This window comes from Palaemon carinicauda, chromosome 1, assembly GCF_036898095.1.
Source record: "Palaemon carinicauda isolate YSFRI2023 chromosome 1, ASM3689809v2, whole genome shotgun sequence".
Classification (NCBI taxonomy): domain Eukaryota; kingdom Metazoa; phylum Arthropoda; class Malacostraca; order Decapoda; family Palaemonidae; genus Palaemon; species Palaemon carinicauda.
Genome location: NC_090725.1, coordinates 32,921,339 through 32,937,936, shown reverse-complemented (window position 1 = coordinate 32,937,936; position 16,598 = coordinate 32,921,339). Strand labels below are relative to the sequence as shown.

Genomic DNA, 16,598 nt, shown 5'->3' with positions numbered 1-16,598 from the left:
AAGAGTCAAAGCAAAACAGTGGTACCCATACTAGTTTTTTACTGTTTCGTGGTTGTAAACATAACTTTCAAAATTAGATTTCAAGGAATTAGCAAGATACGAAAATTTTAAGTTGGAGAGAAGTAGAGGAATCAGTATTCTAAAAGTTAAAAAGGCATTAACCATTGATGGGTTACTTGCATAACTATTGCTTCCTCTATATGGTGACGATAGGTGCAGTCAATATCATTATTAAAGATTTTATTTCTAAAGTTAACTTTTTATTTTAATCTATTAACGAGCATTAAAGGCTGTTAAAAAATCTACATATTCTATCAATAGGGATGGTGGACAATATAAATTTTGGAGTGACATAGGTAGGCTATTTTATTTTATTGATAGATCAAACACAGATCAAAGCTTAGGCACCATTAAATGATTTGCTGCTTCTAGGAAATTAAAGCATAAAAGATGTAAATGCTTCGCAATCTAATATGAATTTGCTTGAGCATATAGACAGTATGAATAATAAAGTATGTGAATGAAAGCACTATATTAGGAGTGACAACGAATTTATCATAATGGAAATAGGAATAAACCAAATACCAGTTCCAAGAATGAACCCTGAGAGGACTAAAACACCAGACGTAAATGTTCACTTGGCTCGCATAAAAAAATGGAGTTGACACACAGAGAGAGAGAGAGAGAGAGAGAGAGAGAGAGAGAGAGAGAGAGAGAGAGAGAGAGAGAGAGAGAGAGAGAGAGAGAGAGAGAAAATTGCAATTTTGGATGAGTGGAAAGGGAATGGGATGTCCAAAAGAATTTCCCAGAGTATGGAGGGATGTTTCTTTTGGGTGATGGAAAGTGGCTAGAGTAAAATAAGGACAGAGAAGTGAAGAGAGAATGAAGCAAATGAGAACGTTAGTGAAAAAGTGAGTTAAAAGAATGCTAATCATATATAAATATATCGAGAAAGAAATCTTTAGCAGAAGATACTCCTTACTATCTCTTATCTAATCATGATTTTGTTAGTGATATTTAAGGATAAACAAACCGGATGTGTTCTGCAACATTATAATTGCAATAAAGAACCAGGTCTAGAATTTTAGATATGTTGTATATAGTTGAAGAGACAGTGGCATTATGAATATCTTGGAGCTGAGGGAGCGCTGTCATTTACCTACTACAGTCAGTTTTGCTTAGTTTCAACTGCATCCAAAATAAATCTTAGCATGCACTATTATTTGCTAGATTTTTTTAAATTGGATTCAGCTACCAAAAGTATATGGGATCGATGGAAGGAGATTAGCCTCATTTGCATATGTTTAAATTATTTTTTCCCAGGTCTAACTAAATATCATACTTATAAAGTACATTACCCTAAGGAACACCAAATTTCATATTCCTGAAGTCACTAGGGTATCCATCAACCACTATACTTTGCAATCTATTAATGAACTTCTTAAAGGGCAAGTAGCATGTCCATGGCTGATTATTTTTTATTGATGAACTTCAAACGAACTTGGTTGATGTTACATATATCATTCCATTTATTTATGGCCAGTTTGAAAAGTCAATCACAATTTAATTAACCAACAGGTGAGGAACTCGGCAGCAAAGCGAGTCAATATTGGAACATTTCAACAAAAGCATATATCTTCAGCGAATTACTCTTGTTTGCGTCAGCCGTACTTCATCATTAATTATTGTGGTTAGATTTTATGAAACTTCACTTATAGATAAATTATTGTGTTTTATGTAATATTATGATAATACGAAAACTTAGTTTTTGACATTAAAGAAGAGATGTTGCTTCTAACAACAACTTAAAAATGACATGAAATTTTAACCTGTTTTCTTCCTTACAATCAGAGTTGTGGAAAACAAAATTTTTTACACTACCTTGCATAAAATACTATCCCAACTTTCAATTTGGTGAAACTATTTTCTTTTCTTTTTAATCTTGACGTCTAGTTTAATAACTTTCTAATTATCTAACCTCCTTGAGTAGTTGTTGATGGAATCTGTTTTTTTTAGGCCCCTACTCTAGAAGATTCATAAGCTAAGTGGCAACACTGGTCTTGTTTCGAGTTTAGTTTACTATATTATAGTATGTTTCGAGTTTAGTTTACTATATTATAGTATGATGTGGACGTGATCTTGGGTGGCTCTCTCAGTTGATAGTGGGCACTTCTCTCTCATGGTGTTTGTATCCAGGTGTTGTGTCACAGTTACTAATACTCTATAATATACAGTAGTGTTATTATATAAGGGTTATAAAATGCCTCATCAACAAGCATTATTTTGAGATTTTACTATGTTATGTACAAATTTCTCCCCATATTCAACTGTAAATCCTTCGAAGTTAAGTAATAATTCCAAAGACTACTTCACTGCAAAGAAAGAATCTTTGAGAAAATTGTGACCTGCTAAAAAGGGCTTTTTATATCAATGATTAGAAAATATCATTGCATCCTATGAATTAATACTGATTATTGGTAAGGAAAAAAAAACTCTTACAATCATTGAAAACCTATTGTGTAATCATATATGGCAAATGGGTAGAACTAGCTCTGAGAAAGTAGAGCAGTAACAGGATTTCCAGAATCCCTCTCTAAGATATCACTTAAAATATAAATTGCCGAAATGGATCTAGATACACTACAACAAGTTTATGAAACGGACCACATGTATCCATGATTTACCATGTGGGCAACACATTAGGCCTAATATCTCACCTATTTGTTTATGCCCGTTGTATATCAGATAATGCAATCAATTAAGAAATGTTGTTTTGTGAACCTTTAGAAACCGCTGCAACAGCTGATTATGTTATTAGCACTGTGTCTTTTTTTTCATTATTAAACGATTTGTCTTTGGAAAGGGTGGCTTTAGTTTGCCCTTAATGAGTACCATTGTTCTAGTCTCCGGTGATGGATTGACTTTTTACAGAGCTTTGAATGAGATAAAATCAATTTATGAGAGTATGCTTTATTAGGGAAACGTGTGGAGGCTGTCAAAAGGAAATATGCCAACTTGCGTTTACGAACTATGGAATTAAGTAAACCTGTTCCTAGATAAACGAACATATTTTCTTCGGACAGTTTCCATACAAGACATGCTTTCTTGGTGGACTATTTTAAAGTACTGAACTGAGTAAACTGAAAACGTCGGGTGGAATAAAAAATATCACGTTTAATCACTCTATTTTACTAGATATTGTGGCGGGATGTTGCAAAACAACCCCCACACCCTTGATCACACTAACTGACAAATGACTCCTCAATACAACCTTTCCCCTTATGTTATCAGCAGCGGGACTCCTGGACAAAAGGACAACAAACGAAACAAAACATAACCTTACAACTATATTTCTTAAAATTACAATACTTAACATCCACAAACCATCCACAACCAAAATAAGCACTTAAAACTAATTGTAAACTTGAACACTAAAGATGAATAAAATGTAATACCATCCAAATAAACACAAAAAACCCTAACAAACTTAAATTACACCGCACACCAACACCAAAAATAAATATATATAAATTATCTTCCACATTAAATTGTATGGGCCACCAACACTGTCGCCACCCACAAGCCGGACTGTCTTTATGGCACACTCCCACTATCACCGCTTTGTGGTCAACAATCCACTGAGTGGCAATTTGCCACAACTGTCTCGGTGATTAGGATGGTACTTATACTCCTCATCATCATCATCATCATTATCATCATCATCATCAATCGAAAGTAAACGGGCCGGTCATCAACAATCGTCAATCCAAAGAGCAGTCTTAACCCTGGATAGGTACGGTGGGTCGTTCGCGACCCCGAGCGTCAAAAAAAAAACAGGTTTTTCTCACGTGACTCACCCCCGTGACTGAATTTGTGGGTGATCGACCTGCAGGAGGTGTCTCCCCTACACGCTCTAGTAGTGTCCAGATGTGCATTGCTGTAGCTGTACTCCTTCCCCGATTTCTGAGACGCGTCGGGGTCGAGCGCGACCGAGTTTACCCTTCTAAGGTAGTTTGCATAATTATCAAAGTTATTACGTATTATGAAATTGTCGTAGAATGGTGCAACTTGTATAGGTTATCAGTTGTGGAAAGTCTTGGTGGATTGTTTGGCTACCATGTGCATGATTTTTTTTTTAGTTAAAATGTCGTTCATCACCACGAGGACCATTTTACCGCGAGTGCCCCTTTTTCATTTTTTTTCATTTTTTTGCCAAGTCATTTTTCCGTAAGATATTGCCAAATAGTGTCGTAAAACTTTTGCTTGTTTAGTGTTGGAAAGTGTGTCTAGATGATCTGGCTACCCATGCATGACTTTGTTTTTATCAGATACGACGTAGTTATTGGTATATTGGGTATTTAACTGCGGTTACCAATTTCTGTTTTTTTTCAATATTTGTAAAAATTACTACGTAGTAAGGAATTGCCGTATATTATTCATTTTTTTTTCATGTTTATGTGTTAGAAAGTGTGCCTTGATGGTTGGGCTAACACGTGCATGTCTTTTTTTTTATCTGAGATGCCGTATATTGGAATGTCGGGCATTTTACCGCGAGTACCCCTTTTTCATTTTTTTTCATTTTTTTGCCAAGTCATTTTTCCGTAAGATATTGCGAAATAGTGTCGTAAAACTTTTGCTTTTTTAGTGTTGGAAAGTGTGTCTAGATGATCTGGCTACCCATGCGTGATTTTGTTTTTGTCAGATACGACGTAGTTATTGGTATATTGGGTATTTAACTGCGGTTGCCAATTTCTGTTTTTTTTCAACATTTGTAAAAATTTACTACGTAGTAAGGAATTGCCGTATATTATTGATTTTTTTTTCATGTTTATGTGTTAGAAAGTGTGCCTTGATGGCTGGGCTAACACTTGCATGTCTTTTTTTTTTATCTGAGATGCCGTATATTAGAATGTTGGGCATTTTTCCGCGAGTGCCCCTTTTTATTTGTTTTGCATTTTTTTGCTTAGTCATGTTACCGTAAGGAATTGGCAAGTAGTGTCGCAAAACTTATATTTTTATAGTGTTGGAAAGTGTTTCTAGATGATCTGGCTACCCATGCCTATTTTTTTTTAGCCAGATATGGCGTATATATAAGTATGTGTTCGATTTTCCTGTGATTGCCATTTTTTCGTTTTTTCCCATTTCTTTCAAAATTACTACGTACTAAGGAACTATCACAGAGTAATGATTCATTTATATGTTTATTTGTCGGAAAATGTGCCTTGACGGTTTGCCTAGCACGTGGCTGAAATTTTTTTTTTCTGAAATGCCGTATATTAGAATGGCCATTTTTCCACGAGTGCCCCTTTTTATTTGTTTTGCATTTTTTTGCTTAGTCATGTTACCGTAAGAAATTGGCAAGTAGTGTCGCAAAACTTATAATTTTATAGTGTTGGAAAGTGTTTCTAGATGATCTGGCTACCCATGCCTATCTTTTTTTTTTTAGCCAGATATGGCGTATATATAGGTATGTGTTCGATTTTCCTGTGATTGCCATTTTTTCGTTTTTTCCGATTTCTTTCAAAATTACTACGTACTAAGGAACTATCACAGAGTAATGATTCATTTAGATGTTTATTTGTCGGAAAATGTGCCTTGATGGTTTGCCTAGCACGTGGCTGAATTTTTTTTTTCTGAAATGCCGTATATTAGAATGTTAGCCATTTTTCCGCGAGTGCCCCTTTTTATTTGTTTTGCATTTTTTCGCTTAGTCATGTTACCGTAAGGAATTGGCAAGTAGTCTCGCAAAACTTATATTTTTATAGTGTTGGAAAGGGTTTCTAGATGATCTGGCTACCCATGCCTATTTTTTTTAGCCAGATATGGCGTATATATAAGTATGTGTTCGATTTTCCTGTGATTGCCATTTTTTCGTTTTTTCCCATTTCTTTCAAAATTACTACGTACTAAGGAACTATCACAGAGTAATGATTCATTTAGATGTTTATTTGTCGGAAAATGTGCCTTGATGGTTTGCCTAGCACGTGGCTGAATTTTTTTTTCTGAAATGCCGTATATTAGAATGTTAGCCATTTTTCCGCGAGTGCCCCTTTTTATTTGTTTTGCATTTTTTCGCTTAGTCATGTTACCGTAAGGAATTGGCAAGTAGTCTCGCAAAACTTATATTTTTATAGTGTTGGAAAGTGTTTCTAGATGATCTGGCTACCCATGCTTATCTTTTTTTTAGCCAGATATGGCGTAGATATAGGTATGTGTTCGATTTTCCGGTGATTGCCATTTTTTCCGTTTTTTCCCAATTCTTTCAAAATTACTACGTACTAAGGAACTATCACAGAGTAATGATTCCTCTAGAGGTTTATTTGTCGGAAAATTTTGTTTACTTTTTTTTTGATTGAATATCATCAAATTTTTTTAGCTAAAATATTATATTGTTTTACATTTTTTTTTCGATTTTATTTTCCTTCAAAAAATTTTTTTTGGGTCAGAATTTTAATTTTATAGTCGTAAAATAATCGACAATTATCCAGCAACCCACCATACAATTTTTATGCATATCCAATAATAATTAGATTAGTAAATAACACCTTGAAATTGACATACCCTTCCTACATTTCAAGTGGCAGATTAGGGAGTCTGAGTCAGTGTGGTTGGCGGCCATTTTGTGGACATATCCGAAGCGTAAGCTGCCCTATCTATATATATTCTTGTTCCTTATAGAATTTGTGATATTTTGGTATATTTTTACCTGCATAAATATCATATTATATAATAAATATATGTATTTTTTTACGAAATTTCTAAGTACTCAAAAAATTACCTTTAGATATGGCCCCTGATATAAATGTAATTTACAAAATAATGAAGATTTTTTTACATATTTCTATTTTAGGATAACATATGTTTATTCCCTAAAAAAATTAGCCACTTCCTATTTCATTTGGGTACCCAAAAAAATTCATGAAATTTGGACAAATTTTTTTGGCCAAAAAACGTTACCCTTTTTTTCTCATTTCAGATCTTCACATCCAAGGGTCTGACTTCATCCAAAATACATCAAGATGTGTCCTAAACATTCAAGAATCAATTCCTAAAAGGATTTGTGTATATATGTATAAACTTTTTTTATGAATTTTTATGTCAGGTCTTTTTTTTCTACTTAATTTTTTAAAATATTTATAATAAATAGTTTTTCTGCAGATGAGTAGTATTTATCTTTACAGTTGTTTTAAGCATTCATTGAAATTTTTTTTGGCAAAAGAAAAAAGGAGGTTACTGCAAAAACTGATTTTTCAAGAATTTTTTTTGGCGTCGGGGTCGTTCGCGTCCGAGTATACCCTTAAAGGGGTGTCCGAGGAGCGTACCTATCCAGGGTTAATACAACATCAATCACAGGCCAGGTCATCAACTATATATCAGCATTCGGAAAATAACTCTCCAAAGGAGTTAGCCTCACCAAGGAGGAAACACGGCCTGCCAAAATAAAAAAGAAAACCACTTACGAACACTCCTAACTAACTGAACTATCGCACTATAATCAAAGATAAATAATAAATTGTTCCTATCATTCACGATCATGACAAGCAAAGATAAACAAAACTGTACTTACCTAGAAAATCAAAAAAACACTTCCACGCTGGTCGAAAAATAATGGTAAAATAGTTATCCAGCACTCACTACTGCCTCTTGCTGCAGTCAAATCAAAAAAGCATTCGCTCCGAAACATTCACCACTGTCGTAACCTAACTAAAAACATAAACAAACAATCTCATTTGTACCAACAGTCTTTCCCACTACAAACAATCATTCGCTAACTACCACTTGTTCTTCGGCGTGCACCGCGGACACACAAACACACAAACACACATACACACACACAAACACACACACACACACTCTCGCGCGATTTAGCAAAACTAAAGCAAATGAAATTCTCTCTCTCTCTCTCTCTCTCTCTCTCTCTCTCTCTCTCTCTCTCTCTCTCTCTCTCTCTCTCTGGATTTGGCAAAAGAAAATAAACAAAAAAAAATAAAACAAAAATTAATCCTCCACATTCCTCCCCCCTTACTTTGCCAAATCCTACTCACACAAAACTTACATTATTTTTTCATAACCCAGTCGCAGTCGGGAACGGGACCTCTACTCCGAGTAACTGGGCCTCCATATACTCTCTTATTCACTTCTTCCTTATTACAATCATTCGCTATATTAACACTATTCCTATCTAAATCCCTATCATCTAATATATCATGTACAATCATATCTACCTCGTTCTCATCTGGCCCTAAAATTACACTCATTTCTGTAAACAGTTCATCCATTTCATCAAAAACATTCTCAACTTTAGCAAAAGACTCATTCATGCTACTAATCATTTTCCTATCTCTCACTCTCGCATTCGTCATCCTTTCTTGTACATCACCTAAGGAAAAGCCACACACACTATAGGTATCATTCATACTCAGCCATGATTCATCTGTATTAACACATTTATCTTCCATACACACTTGCATATTTACACCCTTGTCATACTTATTTAACCCACCTAAAATACATTTATACACCATGTCATCCCCTTCAAAACTTTTTACCACCACTAAATCTTCCGGCAACCTTTCAAAATTACTATCATTCTCACTACTATCTTCTATCTTACCATGCATTCTTGACATCGCATCTGCTATCACGTTCTTACTCCCAGGTACATATTCTAGCTTAAAGTCAAATTCATTCAAATCCTCTATTGTCCTCGCAACTCTAGCATTCACAGACTCTTTCCTAATCATGTACACTAGGGGCTGATGGTCAGTACGCACAATAAATTTCACACCATACAAAAATACCTTCAACGCTTTCACGCAAAACCTTATCGCAGCCAACTCCCTTTCAATCGTGGAATACTTTCGCTCAGCCTTATTAAATGCTTTACTTACATACGCTATCACTCTCAACTGTTCATCTCCATTTATTCTTTGCCTTTGAACCAAGCAACCACCCATACTAATCCCACTAGCATCCGTATATAACTCTAGCATACTCGCATGTTCACTATAATCAGGAAAGGCCAAAGTGACGTCTCTCGCAGCCTCTTCTTTCAAGTTTTCAAATGCTTCAATCATATGCTCATCTCATTTCATTCTCGTACTATTTCTCTTACCTGTCCAGTCATTCAAAGGCTTCCCTCTTCCCGAACAATCTCTGACAAACTTCCGACCAAATTCAATCAACCCAAGAAAACCTCTCAACTCACGCACCGTATGAGGACGTGGAAACTCTCTCACCTTACTCACAAACATTTCACTCTTCCTTATACCCGATTCACTCACCACATGCCCAAGAAATTCCACCTCCCCGGCCAACCATGTACACTTTTCAAGCTTAACTTTCACACCAACTTCTATCAACCGTTCTAATACTGCTCCAAGCAACTGCATGTGTTCCTCAACAGTCTCACTAGCAATCAAAATATCATCAATAAAAACAGTCACCTTCTGTCTATCAATCCCAGCCAAAACTACATTCATCGCCCTCTGGAAGGCAGCAGGCGCATTAGCAAGGCCAAAACTTAATCTTTTAAACTGATAATGACAATTTCTACTTGAAAATGCCGTAATGGGCCTGCTCCCCTCTGCCAGAGGCATCTGGTAATAGCCCCCTAACTAAATCTAACTTTGTAAAAACTTTCATACCATACATCTTATACACACAGTCAGAAACTACATTCATTGGAAAACGTTCTTTAACAGTTACTTCATTCACCTTCCTATAATCAATACACATACGTAAACTTCCATCCGGCTTTCTTACAGGTACGATAGGGCTATTCCAGGCACTCTCACTCCTTTCTATTACACCCATTTGTTCTAACTCCTGGCACTGCTCTTCTATTTCTCTGGCAATAGGCGGAGAAAAATGTCGGGGACGCTGATATATGGGGGTATCATTACTAAGAACTATCTTAAATTCAGGCAGCTTTGATCCCCCACAATCCTCGTCACCGCGACTCAAAACTCTCCGTCTATCCCATAACATCCTATACAATTGTTCCCTTTCTCCCTCACTTTTATTCTCATCTACATTAACTCTTTCTTTCAAACTTTCATAGTCCCAATCGTCATCCTGCTTTATCTTACACGTCATAACATGTCTCAATTTAACATACCTTTCATCCTCTACATTGACCAACGTATACATACATCCCATGCAATCACCCTCACGTATACCCCGTATTCTCTTCCTCCTTACAGTCGGCAACAAGCTCACATACACCTTCGGCTCCTGTAAATTCAAAATACCATCATACAAATGCACACTTTTTTCACTAAATTACTTGCTTCCGAACCTTCCACTACATATTCACAATTGTCACTATTGGCAATTCCCAGACTATTCGGCCATGCAACTTTTACACTTGCAACATCACTCGCATCTCTTGACAATTTAACACCTTCTTTTGCTATTAACGGCACACCTTCCCATACCTTCGTACATACACTACCATCTTCATTCAAATAAAATTCCCCACAAAATTTACCCTTAACTTTCATCTCTATCATATTTACACTAGGATGTACAATCATACCGCATTTTTTCAAGAAGTTATAACCTAACAACACATCGTATTTGTCATTTACTCCCTCAACCACATAAAAATCATTATCTTCCATCATCAGCCCCCCAATCATAACATTTTCTCGTAACTTTCCTTGCACAGATATACTTAAATTACCGATACCTTTCACTTCACCTTTACACCCCCTAAATTCACAAACATCCCTTACCTTATCGTATGAATTCCTAAACATTAAATTGACACCACAACCAGTATCAATCAGACCAACTAGCTCTATTCCATCACGTCTTCATGCAGCAAACCTTCACGAACATGCATCACATTCACTCCGCACACACTCGAGGACTCACCCAGCTGAACCCTCTTACACTCTAGTTTCCCGAACATCCTGGCTGATTTACTCCCTTCTTCCTACATACCCTAGCTACATGCCCATCTGCACCACATTCAGTACACTTACCCCGTGGCTCCTTGCACATTCTAGCATAATGACCATCCTTACCACAATTACCGCAAATCACATTTGTACGATTACTCCGACATCCACTCGCTATGTGCCCAGTCATACCACACCGATAACATTTTATCCCTTTCTCTTTCTTGCACTCACTAATTCTATGCCCTACCTCACCACATCCAAAACAAGCACCTAGAGCCCATCTACATTCATTCTTCTTACGACCTTCCTTTCCACACCTATAACACTTTTCATTACGGACACGACTATCTGACATACCTCGATGCGCACTAACACTCCTATCCCTCCAAACCTGATTCCCTTGCCTAAACCCTTCATTTGTCTTTACAGGTATTCCCACATTACTCGCCCTAACACTCCTATCTACTACACTATCAGCTACCCTCATCGGTCCTCTCATAACAGCATCTCTAAAACTAACAAATTCTGGCACACTTTCCTACAATCCAGTTCTTACACTCACAGATTTACTTTCTTTTATACACCTATCCAACTCGTAATCCTCAACTATCTCTAAAATATCATCCCATGTCAATCTTTCTTTCGTCCACCTCATTTTCTCCTTCCGTTTCAAATGAACAAACTCAGCAACATTCTCGGGTACAGTAGCCAAAAACTTCTTCATTAACTCCTTATTCTCATTTATACCTTCATCCCCATACTTCTTCCTAGCCAAAGTTTCCAACCTACATACATACATCGATATCACTTCTCCTGCATTCATCCGTGCTTCATCAAAATCATTCTTACGCTTATACTTAACACTCCTTTTCATACGTTTTACCTGCTCAATTATTCTCTTTTTCACACTTTCATAATCAACGTCACCTACACTCATTATCACTCCATACATCGTCAACAAATACCCAGTCAAATATTCTCCTAACTCCCTAGCCCAAACTCTTTTACTATCACCATACTTATCCTGACAATACCTCTCATACTCCTTGAAAAACTCGTATACATCCCTACTACTATGCTCATTGAACCTTTCACACCGAGGTACCTGTCTCATAAACACAGTCTTACACACATCACGTTCATTCTCACTGCTATCATCACTGCTACCTTCCTTCTTGTTTCCTACTTCCTCGCTAGAATATAAGGAATCTAATTCCACAGTCATACTCCTATTCTTGATCATACTCTTCCTAGCCCTTTTCTTACTCGCCACTTTCACCCATTCACAATCGTCCTTGCTATCAGCCTGATACTTTTTCTTCCCTTCCTTCACATCACTTTTACCTTTCTTCTCATGATTCCTATCACATTTCTGTTTATCCTTACTATGCCTTATTCCCTTATCTTCAATCTCACTATCACTATTACTATCACTATCACTTCCTTTCACATTATCACTAACCTTAGCCTTCTCATCCACTATCAACCCATTACCCGAAGCTGAGGACACTCCACCGACTGCACCTTCGCCCATTATAGTTTTCATCATCCCCATGACTTGCCCCATCATAGCTTCCAATCGGTTCTCCATTCGTTCATCATTCTCTTTCATCCTCATCTCAACACATTCTTCCACTCTCTCTACAGTTCCCTTCAACTCCCTAAGCTCCTTCTGCATCGCCTCATTCTCCCAGTTCAACCTCTCATTCTCTACAACCAACCTCTCCTCACGCTCCTTACTCAGCCGCAATACCTCCTTCAAAACCCTTAATTGCTCCTCCATTTTTCATCAACCTTAATCCTAATTCCGTCCTTCGTCCAACAGTCCGGCTTCCTATCCCACCTCGGCAGTCCCTGTTCGGGCGCCAAAATAATGTGGCTGGATGTTGCAAAACAATCCCCACACCCTTGATCACACTAACTGACAAATGACTCCTCAATACAACCTTTCCCCTTACGTTATCAGCAGCATATATATATATATATATATATATATATATATATATATATATATATATGTGTGTGTGTGTGTGTGTGTGTTTATGTGTGATTGTGTGTGTTTTTTGTCTGTGTCTTTGCTTGGTAGGGTTGTGAAAAACTGAGACAGAAAGATAATGTTTCATAGGATTAATTCAAACATTATAAAAAACGCCAATAACCATTTACCTTTAAATGACGTTATTTATGCATATATACTGTAGTTTAAGCATTATATAGTTCCCACCACGTTTCATAGATTATCTTTCATTTTCATTAAATTTACTTCATCTGAACGTTTAATCACTGTATCAAAAAAAAATTTCACTGTAAAATAAAAATATTGGAAAAAGAAAATTTGTTAGAGAATCATATAAAATCATGAAATATTGCAAACGATATGGGAATTTCAGGACAAGGGATTATCCCTGAATAACAAGGAAGTTTTGTAACAAAAGGTCATTCAATAATACACTCATTTTCCTACAGAGAGAGAGAGAGAGAGAGAGAGAGAGAGAGAGAGAGAGAGAGAGAGAGAGAGAGAGAGAGGGGGGAGGGGTGTTAATTGATAAAACAAAAGAAAAGAATGGATGATTAGCCAAAGAAGAAAGAACCTACGGAAAACAAGAACTTGTTACAGGAAGAAGTGGGGGAAGTGCAATGCAAGTAAATAACAAAGGTAAACTAAAGACAGAACCCTTTCACTGTCCAATTCTTTTGATACTTCCCCTATTGTCTACGTTTACGCAGACTAAGACCAACATAGTGTAATGTATTTACCGTCTCACACGCCTTTTTTTTAGTAGTAAATTCGGAACATTATGTAATACACAACCACGAGCATATAAGCCTCTTCAATACTTTCCTGTTTGCCAACGTTGTAAAGGTTCACGAGCCCTAAGAACTTTTTCCCCTGCAGGCATAGATGTGACACGTTTCTGACCATATACAAACACTGGTCTCTTCCGTTTATTTGCGAACTAGTGTTCGTGACACGTCAAATAGGATGGTTAAATGTTTAAATATATAAGCACACACACGCACACAAATTCAACCCTTCACACCCTCTCCCCCTTTCCTAGCTACAACACGGTAATATCGGCTACTCGTGGGAGATTATGGTTTCCGACTGTACCTGTTAGGATAATCCCCTCAACGTGGTATGAAAAGTTGCTCTCCCATGTCCAAAGGGTTGGCAAGAGACCGAGTCGTGATACGTCTGGCAATGCCTCTGGTCATGAAAGGAGAGAATTATACTAATAAGATTTTGGGTTTGCTATGTTTCGGCGTACCCCATTTGGCGTCGCCGTTTCGGCGTAGCCGATTCTCCATCAGAAAACTAGCAGCACTATTCGGTGTAGCCGTTTCGGCGTCAGACTGTTTCGGCGTCTTTAATTTTGATTTTATTTATCTATTTATGTATGGAAAGTTAGAAATAAAATCAAGGAATAATAAAAATAAAAATGGTTAATTGGAAAAAAAAATAAACATTTTATTCACTTACAGTATAAAGGATCCTATTAAAATAATAATGGAATAATACATATTAAAAACTTTGAATTGAGAATATTGTGTTACAAAATTAAAACTAAGGAAAGATTTTTTAACCTTAAGAATTAATTCTTCATTTCGTAATTATGAGCAATAACCTTCAGGAAATCAATAGGCTTTAATGACTCAACTTCCATTACTATTTTTTTTATTCTTTCATCAGCATCTCTATATTTCTTCAGTTTTTTTGGAGCTGGATATCCAGCAATTAATTTTTCTAGAAATGCATCACGTCCTTTCTGAACTTTCCTCAAGGCATCAATAAATTTCCAGATGGAGGGATGATGCATTCCTAGTTCGTACTGTACACGTCGATTGGCAGCTTCAGCGTGATTGTTAGTGCGATCTTCATAATTTACAGTCCGTTCATAAAGGTTCCATATCTCTGGAGCAAACACAGGGTTCATTCTTGCATTTCGTTGCCTATTTTTTCGTCCAATATAAGTGTCTTCAAACCAATGGAACAAGGCTATTAGTTCGTCGGGAAGACCTGTTGCTAGTGTATCCATCTATTCGTCCATCTTTTCTAATGGAACAAAGGCGAGTGCTATAATCATTTTAGCCCACAAGGCAAAGTCCGAGTCATTTTTATAGAGATTTGATAAACCCAATGAAACAAGATGTCTGTGCATGTTTTGGGCTAAATGGAAAAAACATCCTTTAATTTCAACTGTAGGAAATGCATCTTTAAAGGCATGAATGGCAGCTTGCTCAAAATCCCAGATTATAGAAACTGGTCTCAAGTTTGGTTCAATAGTTTTAAGTAACTCAAATAAACGAAAATAAGTTGATCTTTGCTTGTTAGGAAGAAGAGCATAAACTATAGGAATAACTCCATCATGCTTCTTGGCAGATATAATATATACTTGGTAAAAAAGACTTGGCGCAATGGTGAAAGTTCCGTCGGCAAACCAAATTTCTGAGAATACTAAACGTTGAAGCCAGCTTATTCTCCAAAATACTAAAATTCTGTTATTGCCTTCTATTGTGTCTCCCAATAAGAATTTCTCTTCTACACCCAGTTGGGGAACATATAATGTATAGGACTCGGGTATAACTAATTGCTCTAAATTGGTTGGGTTAGGTGGCGCTTTGTTTAATAATTTTTGTTTCCTTGCGATAACTTTTCGCATTGCAGACAGGCCAGGCGCTACGGCTAAAGCTGATTGAGAGTCTCCAGTTAAACATTCATTTACTACAACGGTTGGTGGCTCCAGAGTTTCAGCACATTTTCTTTTAATACATGTTTTAAATTTTTCTACTTCTACTTTTGCAGCAGAGGGTTCATGGGTATGTTGATTCAACTTTCGAATCACTTTTCCATCCTTCATATGCAGTCTTACTTTACACCGATCTTTCTGTTCACATCGCCAGAATTTTAATTCAGAATCACTTTTGCTCGTTGCATCAAAAATAAAAAGGTATCCTTCGTGAATCACTTTGTTTCTTCCACGTTTTGTTAAAATATCTCCTTCCATGTCGTGAAATATATATATATATATATATATATATATATATATATATATATATATATATATATATATATATATATATATATATATATATATATATATATATATATTCTTTTTTTACAAAGTAATAGTTGACGGCCAACAGTCTCTCCGCCGAAAAATTCTGATGTCGAATCGGCTACGCCTAATTGGCCATGCCGAAACGGCCACGCCAAATGGGCTACGCTGAAACGTCTCATTCCCTAAGATTTTATAGTAAAGTAGTCGTAGATATGGAAATGAGTTTATCGACATGTAAATAATCTTTCACTAGAAAAAAAATTCTGTTTCCACAAAATAAATTTCCTTTTCGGTCATAAAGGCGTTTTTCTATTTCTCTATTAAGAGTTTAACCAATCTCCGGCATTCGCCTCAGTTCTCTCGACTTCTTTTGTAATGATTGTCATTATTTTGAAATAATATAATAAATAAATAAAATAATATCGTTTATAGATAATATAAATAATATATATATATATATATATATATATATATATATATATATATATATATATATATATATAAATCAAAGAATTATGTTTTAAAAGTTAATGATTCCGTACGAACACGTACTCAAATTAGAAACAAGGAGGCAGGAAAATTTGATTTTGTCAGACAAGAGTACGGTATGGGTTGAAATGCATTATCT

At 36.2% G+C, this 16,598-nt stretch overlaps 1 protein-coding gene across 1 annotated transcript; it reads right to left on the bottom strand.

Annotated features, from left to right (window-relative positions):
* Positions 1-14,947: 14,947 nt before the first annotated feature.
* LOC137639011 (uncharacterized) lies at positions 14,948-15,916 on the bottom strand. The gene has a single exon (XM_068371367.1). The coding sequence runs from the start codon at positions 15,914-15,916 to the stop codon at positions 14,948-14,950; it is 969 nt and encodes a 322-aa protein (XP_068227468.1).
* Between the last annotated feature and the right edge of the window lie 682 nt (positions 15,917-16,598).

What these genes read in the sequence shown, in the direction of transcription:
- LOC137639011 (XM_068371367.1), bottom strand. Translation starts at nt 15,916, where the DNA reads ATGGAAGGAGATATTTTAACAAAACGTGGAAGAAACAAAGTGATTCAC.